The sequence below is a fragment of the Trachurus trachurus genome, assembly GCF_905171665.1.
Source record: "Trachurus trachurus genome assembly, chromosome: 16".
Taxonomy (NCBI): Eukaryota; Metazoa; Chordata; class Actinopteri; order Carangiformes; family Carangidae; genus Trachurus; species Trachurus trachurus.
Genome location: NC_139902.1, coordinates 24,889,064 through 24,903,378, shown reverse-complemented (window position 1 = coordinate 24,903,378; position 14,315 = coordinate 24,889,064). Strand labels below are relative to the sequence as shown.

Sequence of the window (14,315 nt, the reverse complement as noted above, 5' to 3'; positions counted from 1 at the left end):
CGTTACAGGAAGGGGACAGACAGTACAGTCGCGTGTGCATTATGAGGTTAAGTCTGTTTGCTCTGCATATAAATACCCAGTTTGTCCATGAGGGAATTGTAACATGTTGGGTATCGGAGGTGGAGGAGCTGGGATAATCTCCTCAGCTGTGAGAGCTGCTGTGTGGACACTTGGCTCTTCAAACCAGGTTTGTTAAAGCAAAACTGAATGTTCCAGCCTCCTACCGGTCTCAGTTCTGTCAGCCAATCAATCACAGTCTTTTTCTCGGGGTCAAACCTCCAGGTCCGGCATTGTGTCCTCCTTAAGCTGAATGTCATTGTCGGACCCCGTGCCCACGTCCGAGTCGAACAGCGAGGGGTCGGAGTCGGGGGTGTGTGCGTGAGTGTGTCCGGCCGAGTGGCTGCTGCTGCTGCCGCCGTCGCTGTCGTCCAGAGTGTCAGTCCTGGAGAAGAGGCCAAAGTCCAGCAGGCCCGTGGGCGAGACGCTGCCGCTGCTCTCGGTGTCTCCGTTGTAGTAAACGTCCTCCACTTCCACGAACCACTCGGGCCAGAACCTCCTCCGCATTCGCTCGCAGAACATCGCCAGGTTGATCAGCTCTCCTGAAAAAAAAAAACAGGCACACAATTACACATAGAAGGTGTTTGGAGATGCAGCAGGAGGTGTCACAGATGTTTTACTGACGGTGATATTGACACAGAGAAGACATTGGGGACAGGTTATGAGACAGGTTTTTTGAATCTTGTTCTTTCCTACGAGTTCTTTAATCTTGAGTTATGGAGAAAAATGACAACATCATATGCTCTGATTTGTTTCTGTGAAGAGATGCGAGTGTTCCCTGCTCTGTGCGAGATGTGACAACAACAAAGTCTCTGTCAACAACACTGCATTGCAGTAGGATATTACTGCCATCTAGTGACAGGAAGAGGGGAACATGACGAGGAAGAAGCAGCAGGGAAAACTGTAAATGACAATGTAGATTCTACTTATGCTGCAAAAATAGAGACGTAGTGAAGCTCAAATATGAAATATTCAGCTTTACTTGTGTCTCAATCCTGAACATCCACTGACCTTTGATAAGTTGTTCTGGTCGAGTCCCTGGTAGAGTCCACATAGCCTGTGCTAGATGCCCAAACACTGTAGCGTCTAGTGTTGATATCTTCGAGCCCATGAAGTATTTCTTGTCTCCTGCAGAGAGGAGAGGAGACATCAAGTAGTTTCACAGCTGTGAATAAGCAGTGATGTTCAAAGCATCACTGAGTGGCTATAAGAGTCTCTGTGAGGCTCTTCTCTCCCACCAGAGTGGGTAAATGCATAATAAGCAGTCAAATCATGGTTTGCTGGAATTGAAAACACAATTGCAGTTCAACATATAGATATATAGATCATGCTACAGTTCTTAAATGGAAGTAAATTAGAAGTAAAAATGACCTCTAACATTGAGTTCCTTATCTGACCTTTTCTTTTTATCTCTGGGTAGTTTGTCATTCTTGTGTTTATCATTTGTGTCTCTAACTCTAGCTTTTGCCTTCTGAGTGTATTTGTATCTTTATCCATCACAGTCATACACACATGCACACACACACACCACTATTTTACCGAAGAACACACCCCATGATTTCCCTATCCTTTTTGTGTTAATTGTGTTATTTGTTGTGTCTTAATATTTTCCTTAACCTGTGTTTTCCCAACGTTTTGTCATGGCTTTAGAGCCACGTTGTGACACTATAATAGACACCAAGTGTAATTTTCCCCTTTTACACAGCTTCAGAAAATTCACTTCATAATAAACCAATTTCATCTCGAAGCTGAAAGAGCGGCGATAAAAAGGTTTTAGATTCACGCCTCCAGCCCTTGAGCCTGGAGCGGCACGTTAAGCGAAGCCACACACGGTCACAGGGAGAACCGATGCTTTCGCTTTGGGAGTGACTTTCCATTTTATAGCCGGAGGTGGTCAGTTGAAATGGGGTAAACAGATCGATGCAAATCGCTTTTCTGCCCAGCATCTAACAGTTTATTTCACTCTGACATTGTATCACCGTGGCTGCCATCCAGGCCTCTCCCTGTTTTCATTCATTCTGTCTACATCTTCAAAATTCAAGCGCAAACAACGAGGAATGATGATTTTATACTGAAAACATGCATGACTATAACGTTAGACAGGTCAACATTAGACTGTTAGGGACATCCAGCTTGTTTCACTACGGTTTAATGGTTTTTAACCAAAGCAGAGGTTTTATAGACTGACTTTTCTTTTGGCTGTCACTAGTATTTATAGAAAATGTGTCAAACTTCATCTTAATGTTCGATTAAAATAAAGAAAAGATGTGTGTTTTCGGGAAGACATAAAAAAGTCTCTCTCCTAGTGACCTGGGATTTGTAAGGACAACCCAAAGCTTGTGATTTTATTATTCCCAAAAAAAAAAAAACCAGGAATGGTTTTATCGGATTATGTAAGAGAGTTTGGGTAATCCCTCGGACACGTAGGTTACTGCTCTGATGAGGTAACTGTTAGCTCTAATTGATTGCATTTGAACAGCAATGGTTTGGAAAGCCGGCCGCACGAATGCTTATCCAACACGCTCACACACACAAAAACAACAACAGTGGCCCCTCCTACCCAGCAGCGTGGCCAGCGTCCTCATGTCCTTCTCCATCAGGGAGTAGACCTCCTCCTTGGAGTGGCGTCCGATGCCGTGGCCGTACATCTCTCTGCGCACCATGCTGCCGTTCAGGTGGCTCAGCAGCCACTTGAGTGTGTCGCTCAGCGGGCCGCTCATCGCAAGAAGCTTCTGGGTTTCCTCTATGTTGTCCACCCACTGGCAGTAAGCTATCGTCCTGAAAACACACAAAGGAAATGTGGTTAACTGACTGTGATCACAGGGAGGTCTCTGACAATCAGGTATGCTGAATGTAAAAATTATATATATATATATTATTATTATAACCTTTATTTAACCAGGTTTCTCCCATTGAGATCAAATATCTCTTTTACAAGAGAAACCTGGCCAAGAATGTCAGCAGCACCTTAGGAAATAGTTTCAGCACATTGTCACATTAAACATAACAACAATAAAATAACAATAAAAAAAACAATTGAATTTACAAAATCAGGTAGAGATCTAATAAAACATTTGCACTCATGAAGCCTGCATAGAACGGGATTTATCATGGACTTATATACATTCAGAGATACCTGATTTTGGAGTTTAAGCTCTAACTGCAAATTGTTCTATGTAGTTGGAGCAGATAACCTATAAGCTTTCTTCCCCATTTCTGTTCTGACCCAGGGAACAGTAAAATGTAAAAAGTCCTGAGAAAAGTCGTATATAAGATGTAATCGCTCAAGTCATCTGATGGGTCTTGTTTGTCATTATAACAAACATACACTATATAGATTCCTTCAATAGTCTTTTTTTTTTTTTTTTTTTTCAAATAGTCAAATAATATCTAGCCGTTTGTCATGTGGGGGCTGGAAAGGTCAACACTTTATCACAGCACCAATATATAAAGACAAATAACCATTCAAGACAGTTTACCCAGAGAAAATCCACACACACATGAGAGAACAAGCAAACTCTGAACAGACTGGCAGGTTTGAGCCCAGAACCTTGTGAAATGTGAGTGCTCTCTGCTGTATCACTAAACTGCTGCTTTAAATTGTACCTTTCAAAAACATCTAATATTTTTTGGCAAACTAAAGACTAAGACCATTCATTGTAAATAATAGAAGGAGAGGCTGATGTCTGATGTGGCCGTATTACCACACTCTAAATCCTGGGCCACTTAGTCTGCAGAGCTGATCTTGTTTTGACTCACTCGACTAAATTAATCCAAACCCAATGTACTCGCGTAAATTTACATGAGGGTTTGTTCTACAAACAGAAGTTCAGCAGGCAACACAAATGAACATCTGAATCTGGTCCATTTGCTCAATCAGTCTCATTTAAACAGTAGAAAAAATCAGCAACGAATCAAAATCTGACTATTGAATATTATATTCACCTAACTTTTCTACATAATCAACTGTCACAAATAGACTTTATGGCAAACAGTAATGGAAAAGTAAGTGTTATCACATGTAACAGCATATTTTATCAAATTTTATTTTATCAATCTTCATGACTGGAACTGACAACATAACATAGGTTTGGACACACTTTCCCATTCAAGTGAAGAAATCTTGTTTCATAGTCCAGTATCAATGACTTTCATGTAATCTTTGACAACAGCCCCAGACCAGGTATTACACACAGTTCCTCATATCAGCAATTTTAATTATGTAAAGAGGGCATGCCATGAATCAAACATGCAACGATACAGTACAGAGTTGTCAACAATAAAGCTCTTTAATCAGGGTTCAGCCCCTGTGTCCTGTTACCAACAAAGCTTTATGTCTATTGACAATTAACCTCGTCCTGATCAATAAAAGAGAACCAGCACTTCCATCCCACTGCCAATCCATCACCTATACTGCTCTCAGCCCCGCTGCCAGAACACAACGTCATATATATCCAGCCCCTCAAACTGTCAGCTGTCGCTATGCTACATGAGGAAGTGTCTGGAGTCTGTTGCTGCTGCGCCTTTCATACAGAAATAGGTTAGAGGAGAAAAGGTGACACAGCTGAGAAATTCCATTACAGATCAGGGTTAAACTCTGCTGAACACAAACACACATCGACTTATTGCAGCACTGTACAGCGCAGGCTCTTTGTTGAGTCATCCACACTCTCTGTTGCCTGTGTTAAAATTAAAGCAGGAAACCTGGGCAGCGACAGGAGCCATCCTGACGTCAAGCAGAGATTTGTCTCTCCGCAGTTAGTCAGACAGAGCCGCTGTTTACACGCAAACAAGCTCAACTCAGAGCTTCAAAAACCTGCTTTTGCTCTGGGTCTATTTATCTGCTTGTTCCCTTTTAATAAAGACAATTTGACCAAAACAATTGTTCTACCTTGACTCCCTGAATGAATAAACATTTACGAAAAAGAGTTTCTGCTCTTTTGTTTTTCATGTTTCTGCAGCCAAGCTACTTGTGTGTGTGAGAACACTAACAAGATTAAGCTGCTACATCCTCGCACACTTACACTTTCTCACACAACCACCACACGAGACGTACAGACTGAGCCTCTCTCCCTCAGCTCAGGTCAAAGCCAGGAAGACACATGTCACTTCTCTGCTGGTAGAAGAAGTCTCTGTCTCCATCCTGTGGGTTTCTGGATCACTCTATATAACTGATCACTCAGTGGCAATCGGATTAAAGCATCTGGTCTACATTACACGTGGGAGTGGTGACTGTCTGGTGACCACACACTACTTCCTGTTACAGTATCTGATTTCCCAAAGGGACGTAATGTTCCTTTATTCCAGGTTTGGTAAAAAAAAACAAAAAAACATGCGCCTGACAAAAAAAAGTAGACGGAGAGGAAGAGACTTTTCCTTGACTCAGCCATATTTAGCTCTGCTGGGTGTGATAGAGTCTAAAGAAGCGAAAGTGAGATTTTTTTAAAGGGAGTAAATCAGATTCAATTTGACCTCACTTCATCTGAAAAGATGAAATCAAACAGAATCGACTTAGTATGTGAGAATGAATGAGAAATGAATATAGTTTGGTACAGAATGTTTTTATATCAAGAAAAGAAGAAGAAAATGTGAAAAAAAATATGTATGTGATAAAATACAGCAAATAATGAAATGAATATGAATTGACAGAACTATTAATATAAAGCGAACACAGGATTTAGCCAGTGTATGACTTCTTCTTTCAGGTGATATAATCATGAACTATTGTACAAATCGAGGCAGAGAAGTCAGTTGGTTAAGAATTTAATCCTAAATCCTATTATGATCATAAATAATAGCAGTGAGGAGTCCTTGAATGATGTGTAACCCTTCTGTAGAAACAGTTTTGTTTAAAATACTGCAAAGGTTTAAGTGAATTTCAAAGACATTCTTGGTATTTTTCACATTTAAACCAGCAATGAATGGATTTCCTGGCCGCCTGAGGGCAGCTGAACATCTACATATTATCACCTTATAATATTGATATGTATTTACACATTCAGACTCAGCTTTCAGTTGCAGTCAATCTGGTGAATGTTACTCCTGTATGCACTCTCCTTTCATTTCTGATGTGCACATTTCACAGACTCCTGAGGGGGATGTCTGACCGGTCGTTGGTTAAATACTAATCGCTACCCTCTCTGTCTGCTGCTCGGTTCTGGACAGGAAACATACAGTTGGTTTATCTGAGGTTTTGCGCTGTGTAGAGCTGCCTGTGGCTACTAGAAACAAAGCTGATGTGAGAGCAGTTTGTGGACAAATAAAAAAAACAAACCTCTGTTCTTTTATTAGCAAACAGCGAGCTAAAAAAAAAAAAAGGCTGAAGTGATTCAAAGATCTGAAGAAAACTACTCTCAGAAAATCTCTCTAGGTTTTTCATGATAACCAACACCTCTCCAGTTACACTGTTAGAATAAAAGTGCTGAATTGTGCAGCTGTAAAAGGAGGCATTGATTTATTTATATGGATGGGTTACATGTAATATAATACATTATATCCCCTTAGTTGACCATCATTTCTAACTAATGATTCAAACACAGCTAGAAACAGTGGATAAAGCATAAAGCACATTTGCCACAGTAAGTTGGCATTTCCTCAGTTTCCTGTTATCGTATTTTTCTTAGCAGCATCCATCAGACGGGCCGGTGGAGAACAGTGTTTGTATGATGACGTATCTCAGAGCTGCTGCTGCTGCTGCTGCTGGCCTGTGTCTGCCACTGCCCTTCCCTCACATAAATTATTCAATCAATAGGTCTATATGTGAGTCTAAACAGGGCACAGGGTCGAAGGAGGAGCAGCGATAAGAGAGCTGGGAGGTGATGGAAGGAGAGAGTGGGAGGCGTGATGTGGGTTACATGAATGACCTCTATTGCTTTGGAGAAATGCTATGGAGTTCCCTCTTTACAACATAAACAATTCATACATCATCAATCACACATGTATTTTTTTCTAACTGCAACATTTCTCAACCAAAAAACTGTGAGGTTAAAAGTATCACATCTTCATTTACTGTATTTCCTAACCTGAAGACCTAAGAGAACAATAATGCACACGACACTGGATCAAACAGTGCTACATCAGTGAATATATGTGTGTGTGTGAATGAGTGAGAGGTGTGGGGAGTGAAAGATGGAGAGAGAGCTTTTAGGTAATGGAAAACACTCGCGGCCTCTCTGGGTGTGGGAGGAGTGGAAAACGATTTCCTAGCAGCAGCGAGTTTTCTCACAGAAGGTAAAGGAGTGACTCACTGCAGCGATGTGTGGCCGATAAAACAACAGTGATGAGGAGGATAGAGCCCAGTGTGGAAGGCTGCATGAATAATGCTTAAATAATAAAAAGAGACTCAGCATCTCTTTTTTTAGCTGTTAAAATCAATGTGGCTGTGTGTGTTTTTCTAGTAGATCATTGTGGGGGCTTCTTGATGTAGTTTAACATTCAGCTTTGAGCATTAAAATGTGTATTTGAATATGAATATGTGAACACAGATGTACATATTCAGCCCTCAAGCACAATACTTCAAATCAAATTACAGGAAAACACTGTATGGTGCGTTTACAGCTCATTTACAGTTTAAGTGTCGTGATGAATCTGAAACAAAGCTGCAACATCAACATTACATCCTGTCTGTGTGAGTCACTCACCAGTAGAGGTGTTCCTCCACCATCTTGGTGACGGCCCGGGACACGGCTCTCTCCTGCGGGGTGAGGTTCCTGTTGAGGTTGACTCCCAGCTTCTCCTCCAAGAAGTCCACGATGAACTCTGACCCCGAAGCCTGCTCGTGGTTGTACTCGAGCCAGGGCATCTTCCCCTGCGGCGACAGCTTTCCATCAAAGTAGTTCTGCAGAGGAAAAACAGCTTCCCGTGAGAATATGAATGGATTCTGTTTATCTTTTTGAGTTGTTTTCCTATTGTTGATATTTTTATGGTTTCTCCACTTACACGATTCCTCTCACAATTTGTTTTTTCTTAACTTTTCTTAATCACTGGGTACCTTCACCTCCTCAGACCCTTAATGAGAACTGAAATCAAACAATCTAAGAAAATATACTGACTCTCCTGTGCAAGATGGACACTTCTGGGCCATTGGCCAAAGGGTCAGTTCACAAAGTGTTGTAAAAATGTTATTCATGTAGAATATTGCAGACAGTAACTTCTCCAAGCATTTATAATGAAACACCAGCAACTGTATTCTCCGTGAATGATCCAAAAAAACACATGTGAGCATATTTGATTTGCATACTTGCCATTAATCAAGAGCACCAAAACTTATTTGGAACATTTGTTACAACATCAGGAAAAATCCTCTGGCACTAAAAAATAATTTACATTTCTGGCAGCAGAGAGAGTTTCAGAGGAATAAATATTGCAGAGGAGCCGGGTGGGTATATACTGTATATGAGCCAACAACTCTCAACAAACTCCAGAAACTGGAGCTTCACTATAACAGGTGTACAGAGACGTCACAGTAGGAGATGAGCCGTTTGATCACCAGATGATCTCTGCAGTAACTCTACAGCGATGCAAGGATCTATGATTTAAGGTTGTCCCTCTGCTGCTTTGATGCACACGTTGAAGTAGAGTCTGCTGCATCACCTGGTAGGGCAGATCCACCATGCGCAGGTACGTCTCTATTTTGAGGCAGAAGGGTGAGAGGCTGGGAACGCCATTCTTTGGCCTGGAGAACTGATGGAGGATGATGGCATCTTTAGAGTCCAGCTCCTGCTCCTTCCTACACAGAGAGAAGACAAAGACTTTGGTGAATAGAGTGTTGCTTAGACCAGTTTATTAATATTTTGAATATATTCCCAGATAATTTTGTGCTACCTTTAAAAGGCTAACAGGTTTTGTATTTAACGAGTTTTCTGGCATCTCACTTTAAATTCAATGGTAAGCGAACAAGGACAGCTCATTTAAAAAGACAATATTTGTTTTTGATCGACAGTAAGCAGAATGCAAAAACACTTAACTCTAAGACACTGACACGAGGCAACAAAGGAATCTCTGACGTGCCAATTTAAGGATTCATATTTACTAAAAATGGATTTTCTCACTTGAGTTTAATGCCCTGCAGAAATGACTGACTGGCAGCGAATGACTGATTCTGCATGGAGGAAAATAGGCTTTGATAGATTTCTTCACCCTGCAAACTGTGTGTAGCTACCAGCGGGAACAACAGCAAAGAGACCACCGCGGATACAAGCTTCAAAGACGGCGGCGGCGGCGTTCAATGTTCAATTGTCCTGCGTCTGGCTGAGAGTTTCTGAGATAAATAAATACCAAACATAACTCAACATCCAAAGCAGTGGCTGGAGTTTAGTTTCAGGCTCTAACAAACCTTCAGGAACAGGTCGTACCTGTGGTTTATTATAGCACTGACAGTCCCTGTGTCCCTGAGCTCTGTTTTTTTTTTCTTTTTCTTTTAACTCTACAACAACCCACCAACCAACACTTTTTTCTTTTTTTAATTTGCAATGACTCAGGTGGCCGTACTTCATTAATTTTCAAACAATGGCTTTGTTCTGACCTATATTTTATTGTCCTAGCTGAACTCTTGGACTATATTATCATATGTAAATGAGTTGCTTTGTTTGTCTGTCCATGTGTGGTTCAGTTTGGGTAACCAGAAAACCAAAGGCATTGTATTTACAGTGTCTATTTGGGGTTAGCTATTTGAGGTGATGAGAGAAGCTGAGCTAGAATTTTAAATGAGTCCATGTGTATATGTGGAAATGCTTGTTGTTGATACATATTTCCTGTATCACTATGTCTCCTCAGCTGAGTGGTATTAAGAGCTTCTGTTGGAACTGACATTATTGACTAAATGAGTCATCTCACTGATCCAGTTTCAAGCCAAAACACTGCTGGACGTTTCCAATCGCTCTCTATAGCTACAGGCACACAGTGTGACTGCGATTATAAATTATTGTACTCATGTTGTTTGCTGTGTGCGTGCTGCGCTCCCTGGTCTGCAGTGGATGTGACGTCCTGTTGCCCCTGTAGTAAATGTGCCAATATGCTTGTTTTGCTGAGAGTTCTCACTATATTCCTGTGTTATTAAAAGAAAGGAAAACAAAACTGACTTTTGAGATAAGATCAGGCCGTCACTGTTATAAAGTAGGATGTACAAAACACAACCAACAGAAAAAGGTGTCAAAAGTAAAATAAACGTCACTGTTTTCCTGATTATATAATGACATTTTTGTTTATGTATTCATCATGTCAAGTCTCCAGCACTTAAATGCTAATGCACTGTGGAGAAATTGAGTTAAATCTATGATGTCAGACCTGTTTCTCAACAGATGTTATTCATGCTGCACAAAGGAAATTGTCCAAAGCAGTATTCACATCGTCACTGTCGAGTCAGACTCTCTCTGCTCTGTTTAGCATCTGTTTTATCCCAGTGTTTCTTAAATTTGAATAATTTAATGTAACTGAGCAGTGGTCTGGGAACATTCGTCGTTTTAACTCTTAAATCTGTTAAAGCCTGTTTTATGAAGTATCTCCCATTTTGGGCTTTGCAAAGCCTATTATTCTGGGATGAATCAGAAATCATAAAAAACTGCTCCTCTCTTGCTCTGTTTAACGGCTCCTTCACCTGTTATGTTGTGTTTTGGGTCACAGAGAAACAGGGTCGGTTCAAAAAAACATAGCTAATATTGTTTAAGCAGCTTTGTCCTTCATGGCTCTTCTAAATTCTAAGGATATCACGCTTATAATATGATTTTTGCATGGATGCCATGTTCGCTTCAGAAACATTACTGTGTCTGTGTAACATATAAGTCATGAAATATTTATTTGTTTAGTAGAGATGCATGGTTGTGGACTGTCGTTTGTCACCTTCCTCACCTGCACAAGATGAGCTTGTGGTTAAAACCTACCTACAGTATGTGAAAGCCCAAACAATGAGAAAATAAAGCTGATGTCAACACAACACATGATGTGTGTAGTAGACCGAGCCTCCAGGTTTGTGTTTACAGCTGGGATTTTTCAAGATATAACCCAATGTATTGATGCTGCTGTATCACAGATGGGATTTGTGCCTGGTGGTGCTGAAACAGCTCCCTGTCGCTGTCTACAGTCTGGTGGTGCTGAAACCCGTGTGCCTCATCCTGTCCTGCCCTTTCCTTTATGTCTGTGTCCATTTAAACGTGGTGCTGCAATCTCGCTGAAAAGCCACTTTCAGAGCCCTCCAAACATTAAGGAGTTCTCACTGAGGGGGGCACGGAGAATATAAAAGGCGACCACTGTGGCAGGATTGCTGCTGCTGCTGCTGCTGCTGCCAGTGCCAACAACACATCACATGGCAGGAGCATATGATGCCGGCAGGCTGCGGCTCCAGCCTCAGTCGCCTGCACGTGATTCAGCAGCAGCAACAGCAGCAGCAACAGCAGCAGCGGTGGCGTTTTCCTGCACGAAATGCAAGGTTACACAGATTATCATTGGGGGAGGGTGAGTGAAAGCACAAACTACCAGGCCACTGTTACAGGATGTACTTACTCCCCGGCATTGGCCTGGCCCAAAAATAATCCCTATTGACAGGCGCTCATTCCCCAGCTCTAACAATAGTCCCGAGTTAATCACTTTACATCGCGAGGGCTTGATCAAATCCCATTCACCCCCCACACTACTACTGCAAATATAGGTGTGTTTTACAGCCTACAAGCTGCAGCTGTGTGACCCACGGCATGGTTCATTAAAGGTCGGTGTGTCTCTGCAGCGCTGGATTTGTTCACGCTCAGGTGCCGATTGGAGCTGGCACGAGAGCTGGCACACGAGCGGACGCGTGACTCGTGTCTTATTTATTAATTTTTTTTTCTCTCCACATACTGTCTCGTCCTTGGAAGGAGGAAAACAGGGAGTGAAACCACAGCAACCACCGCGAGATTTGTAGATGCATTGCATCCTATGGAGGTGCACTTCCACATCCAGTCATGGTTTCACAACATCCCAATGACACTGATGAGCAGAGTCACTGCTAATTATGAGAAGAGTACATAGATAAACAACAAAAAAAGAGGTGCTGTGGATAAACACCCCGGGCATGCGGTGTGCAGCCCTACCTGATGGCGAGCAGCTCATGCAGTAGGTAGGCTGCAGCGGCCAGCAGGGCCCCCCCGGTGATGTACAGGGTCTTCTTCCACCAGGAGTCCGAGCCCAGAACCGACATGATGCCTCCGTAGTCCTGCAGAGGGAAGGTAATTATGTAGCCATACAAAGACTGCTGCTGCTCGGAGGCGCACAGCCCGAGGGGCAGGCTGTGGTTCCGCCCGAGCTCCACCACACACGGCCGGGAAGAGGCGAAGCCAGCTGCCCAGTACATCCTCCCTTCCCTCGGTTACAGCCACCCCGCGTCCTCCCTGCTGCGGTCCCCGTCAGGCTGCATGCAACCGCCGCCCGGGCAGCTACGGCATCCCGGCGGTGTCGTTAATAATCCCTGAGAGAGGCATGAGTAAACATTTCGACAAGCCTCTCCGCTAAGATGCTCAGCAGCAGCACCCACTTCGCTTTCCCAATGCAGGTTTCGGAGAACAACGTCAAGGGTCCGGAGCGCAACCACTTCACTTCCGGATACAGATTTCAAAATAAAATTCACTTTTGTAACTCATCAAATTGGTTAGTATTTTCATTGAAAACCCTCCCATTACTGATCTAATAAAGTTATTTGAAACAATAACTAACTACTAAAACACAGGCTACATTCTCCACTAGCTATCAGTAAACAACTATCTACAACCTTAATAGCTGAATGTTATTCTATCCTAAAGGATCTCAGCATAATCATTATCCATTAAATTCAACATTTCCTGACTATCTCACACATTAGAAAGTTAGTGAATAAGAATTATGGTAGAAAACCCAAAATATTAAATTTAGGCTAGTATAGCCCATTTTCATGCCTTTTCTAGAACAATCTCTATGTTTTGGTCCAAATTGCTTTATTTCTACGTGGAAACTTGTCAATGTTTTAGATATCTTCTTTCTCTAACACACAATAGGCTACTTTAAAATGTTCTGAAAATTGATAAGTCTTGAGTTAAGGATGTAGCCTATGTATGGATATTGTAGGGGCTGTAGGAAAACAAAATTTGTCATGTAGCCTACATTTTTGCTTTTATTTTTTAAAAAGAAATTGAACAACTTCCGGTAATGATGTGTTAAAGCCTGGCAGCTTTACGCCTCTGGCCTATTGTCTGTCTACTCCAGTGGAAAAGTAGTCACCCCGCCCTGACGGGCTCCCCGCATCCCAGTGAAACCAGTTGCCAACCATAATGAACACAGAAGCCTATTGGCCAGCGACACACCATGACACATACTTCATCTAATATTCATGTAAGAAATAAAACGGTGGTTCGAAATGATAATCTAATCATCATTAATTCACCCAACCGGCACTTTGGAGGATCTGGTTATACCTAGTCTTGATTTGTTTGGTCCTTAGAAAATCAATTAGGCCTACATAATAATTAATTACCTAAATAGGAAATAAACGTATCATCTTTTTGTAGTAGAAAGTTAAATATTAAATAACACATGAGCCTAAACTCAGTTAAAACAAAAACAAGTCGTTTGATAAATTCACTGTCAGTTTGCCTTAATGGTTTTAAGGCAGGAAATACATCACCTGTGCGGTAGGCCGTAGCTACCTGCTTTAACTATGAATTTATTACACATGGATAACAGATAATGTAGACAATTAAGGCTGGGCACATGGATATAAGAGAGGGAAACCCGAACATAGTTACTTACTCTGGAGCAACTTTTGAAGTGCAGGAGGACACTCATGTTGACCACTTCTACTTCTTCCAGCAGGTGTGTTGTGAGTCTGTTTGTCTGGCATGCCGAGAGGTGGAGGGAGCGACAACTTGGGAGAAAAGAAGATTTCAAGAGCTCCAGCGTCGGGCTTAGCTACATCACCGTCTGTAGGAGCGCGGTGCGGTGCCAGTCCAATCCGGTCTCCTGCCCGTCACCCGGTGCAGCCTGGCCGGCTCAGCAGCTCCTCCCGCTGAGCCGGAGCCAAAACAGGACGTCAAAGTAGCGATGTACATTTAATCTGTCGCACGGGTGGTGTATGCGTGCGGCATAGTGTGCACCCAAAGTCCCAACTGCAGCCATGGCTACTGCAAGTTAGGTGCGCAGGCCCGCGGCTTCCGGGAGCGCGCGTCACAGCAGCAGCAGCAGCGTTTGTTATTGTAGACAGATGAACTAACGTGGGAATAGCAGTCTGCTGAAGACACTGCTGTGGCTGGACAAGTGTGACG

General features: G+C 42.4%; 1 protein-coding gene across 1 annotated transcript; it reads right to left on the bottom strand.

Moving 5' to 3' along the window:
• Positions 1–270: 270 nt before the first annotated feature.
• On the bottom strand, positions 271–12,376 carry faxcb (failed axon connections homolog, metaxin like GST domain containing b; the record flags this gene model as incomplete). The annotated part of the gene is made up of 6 exons (XM_083990466.1): positions 271–599; positions 1,069–1,185; positions 2,618–2,835; positions 7,698–7,894; positions 8,650–8,785; positions 12,117–12,376. 6 exons carry the CDS (start codon positions 12,374–12,376, stop codon positions 271–273), a joined length of 1,257 nt encoding a protein of 418 aa, XP_083846592.1.
• Positions 12,377–14,315: the final 1,939 nt, after the last annotated feature.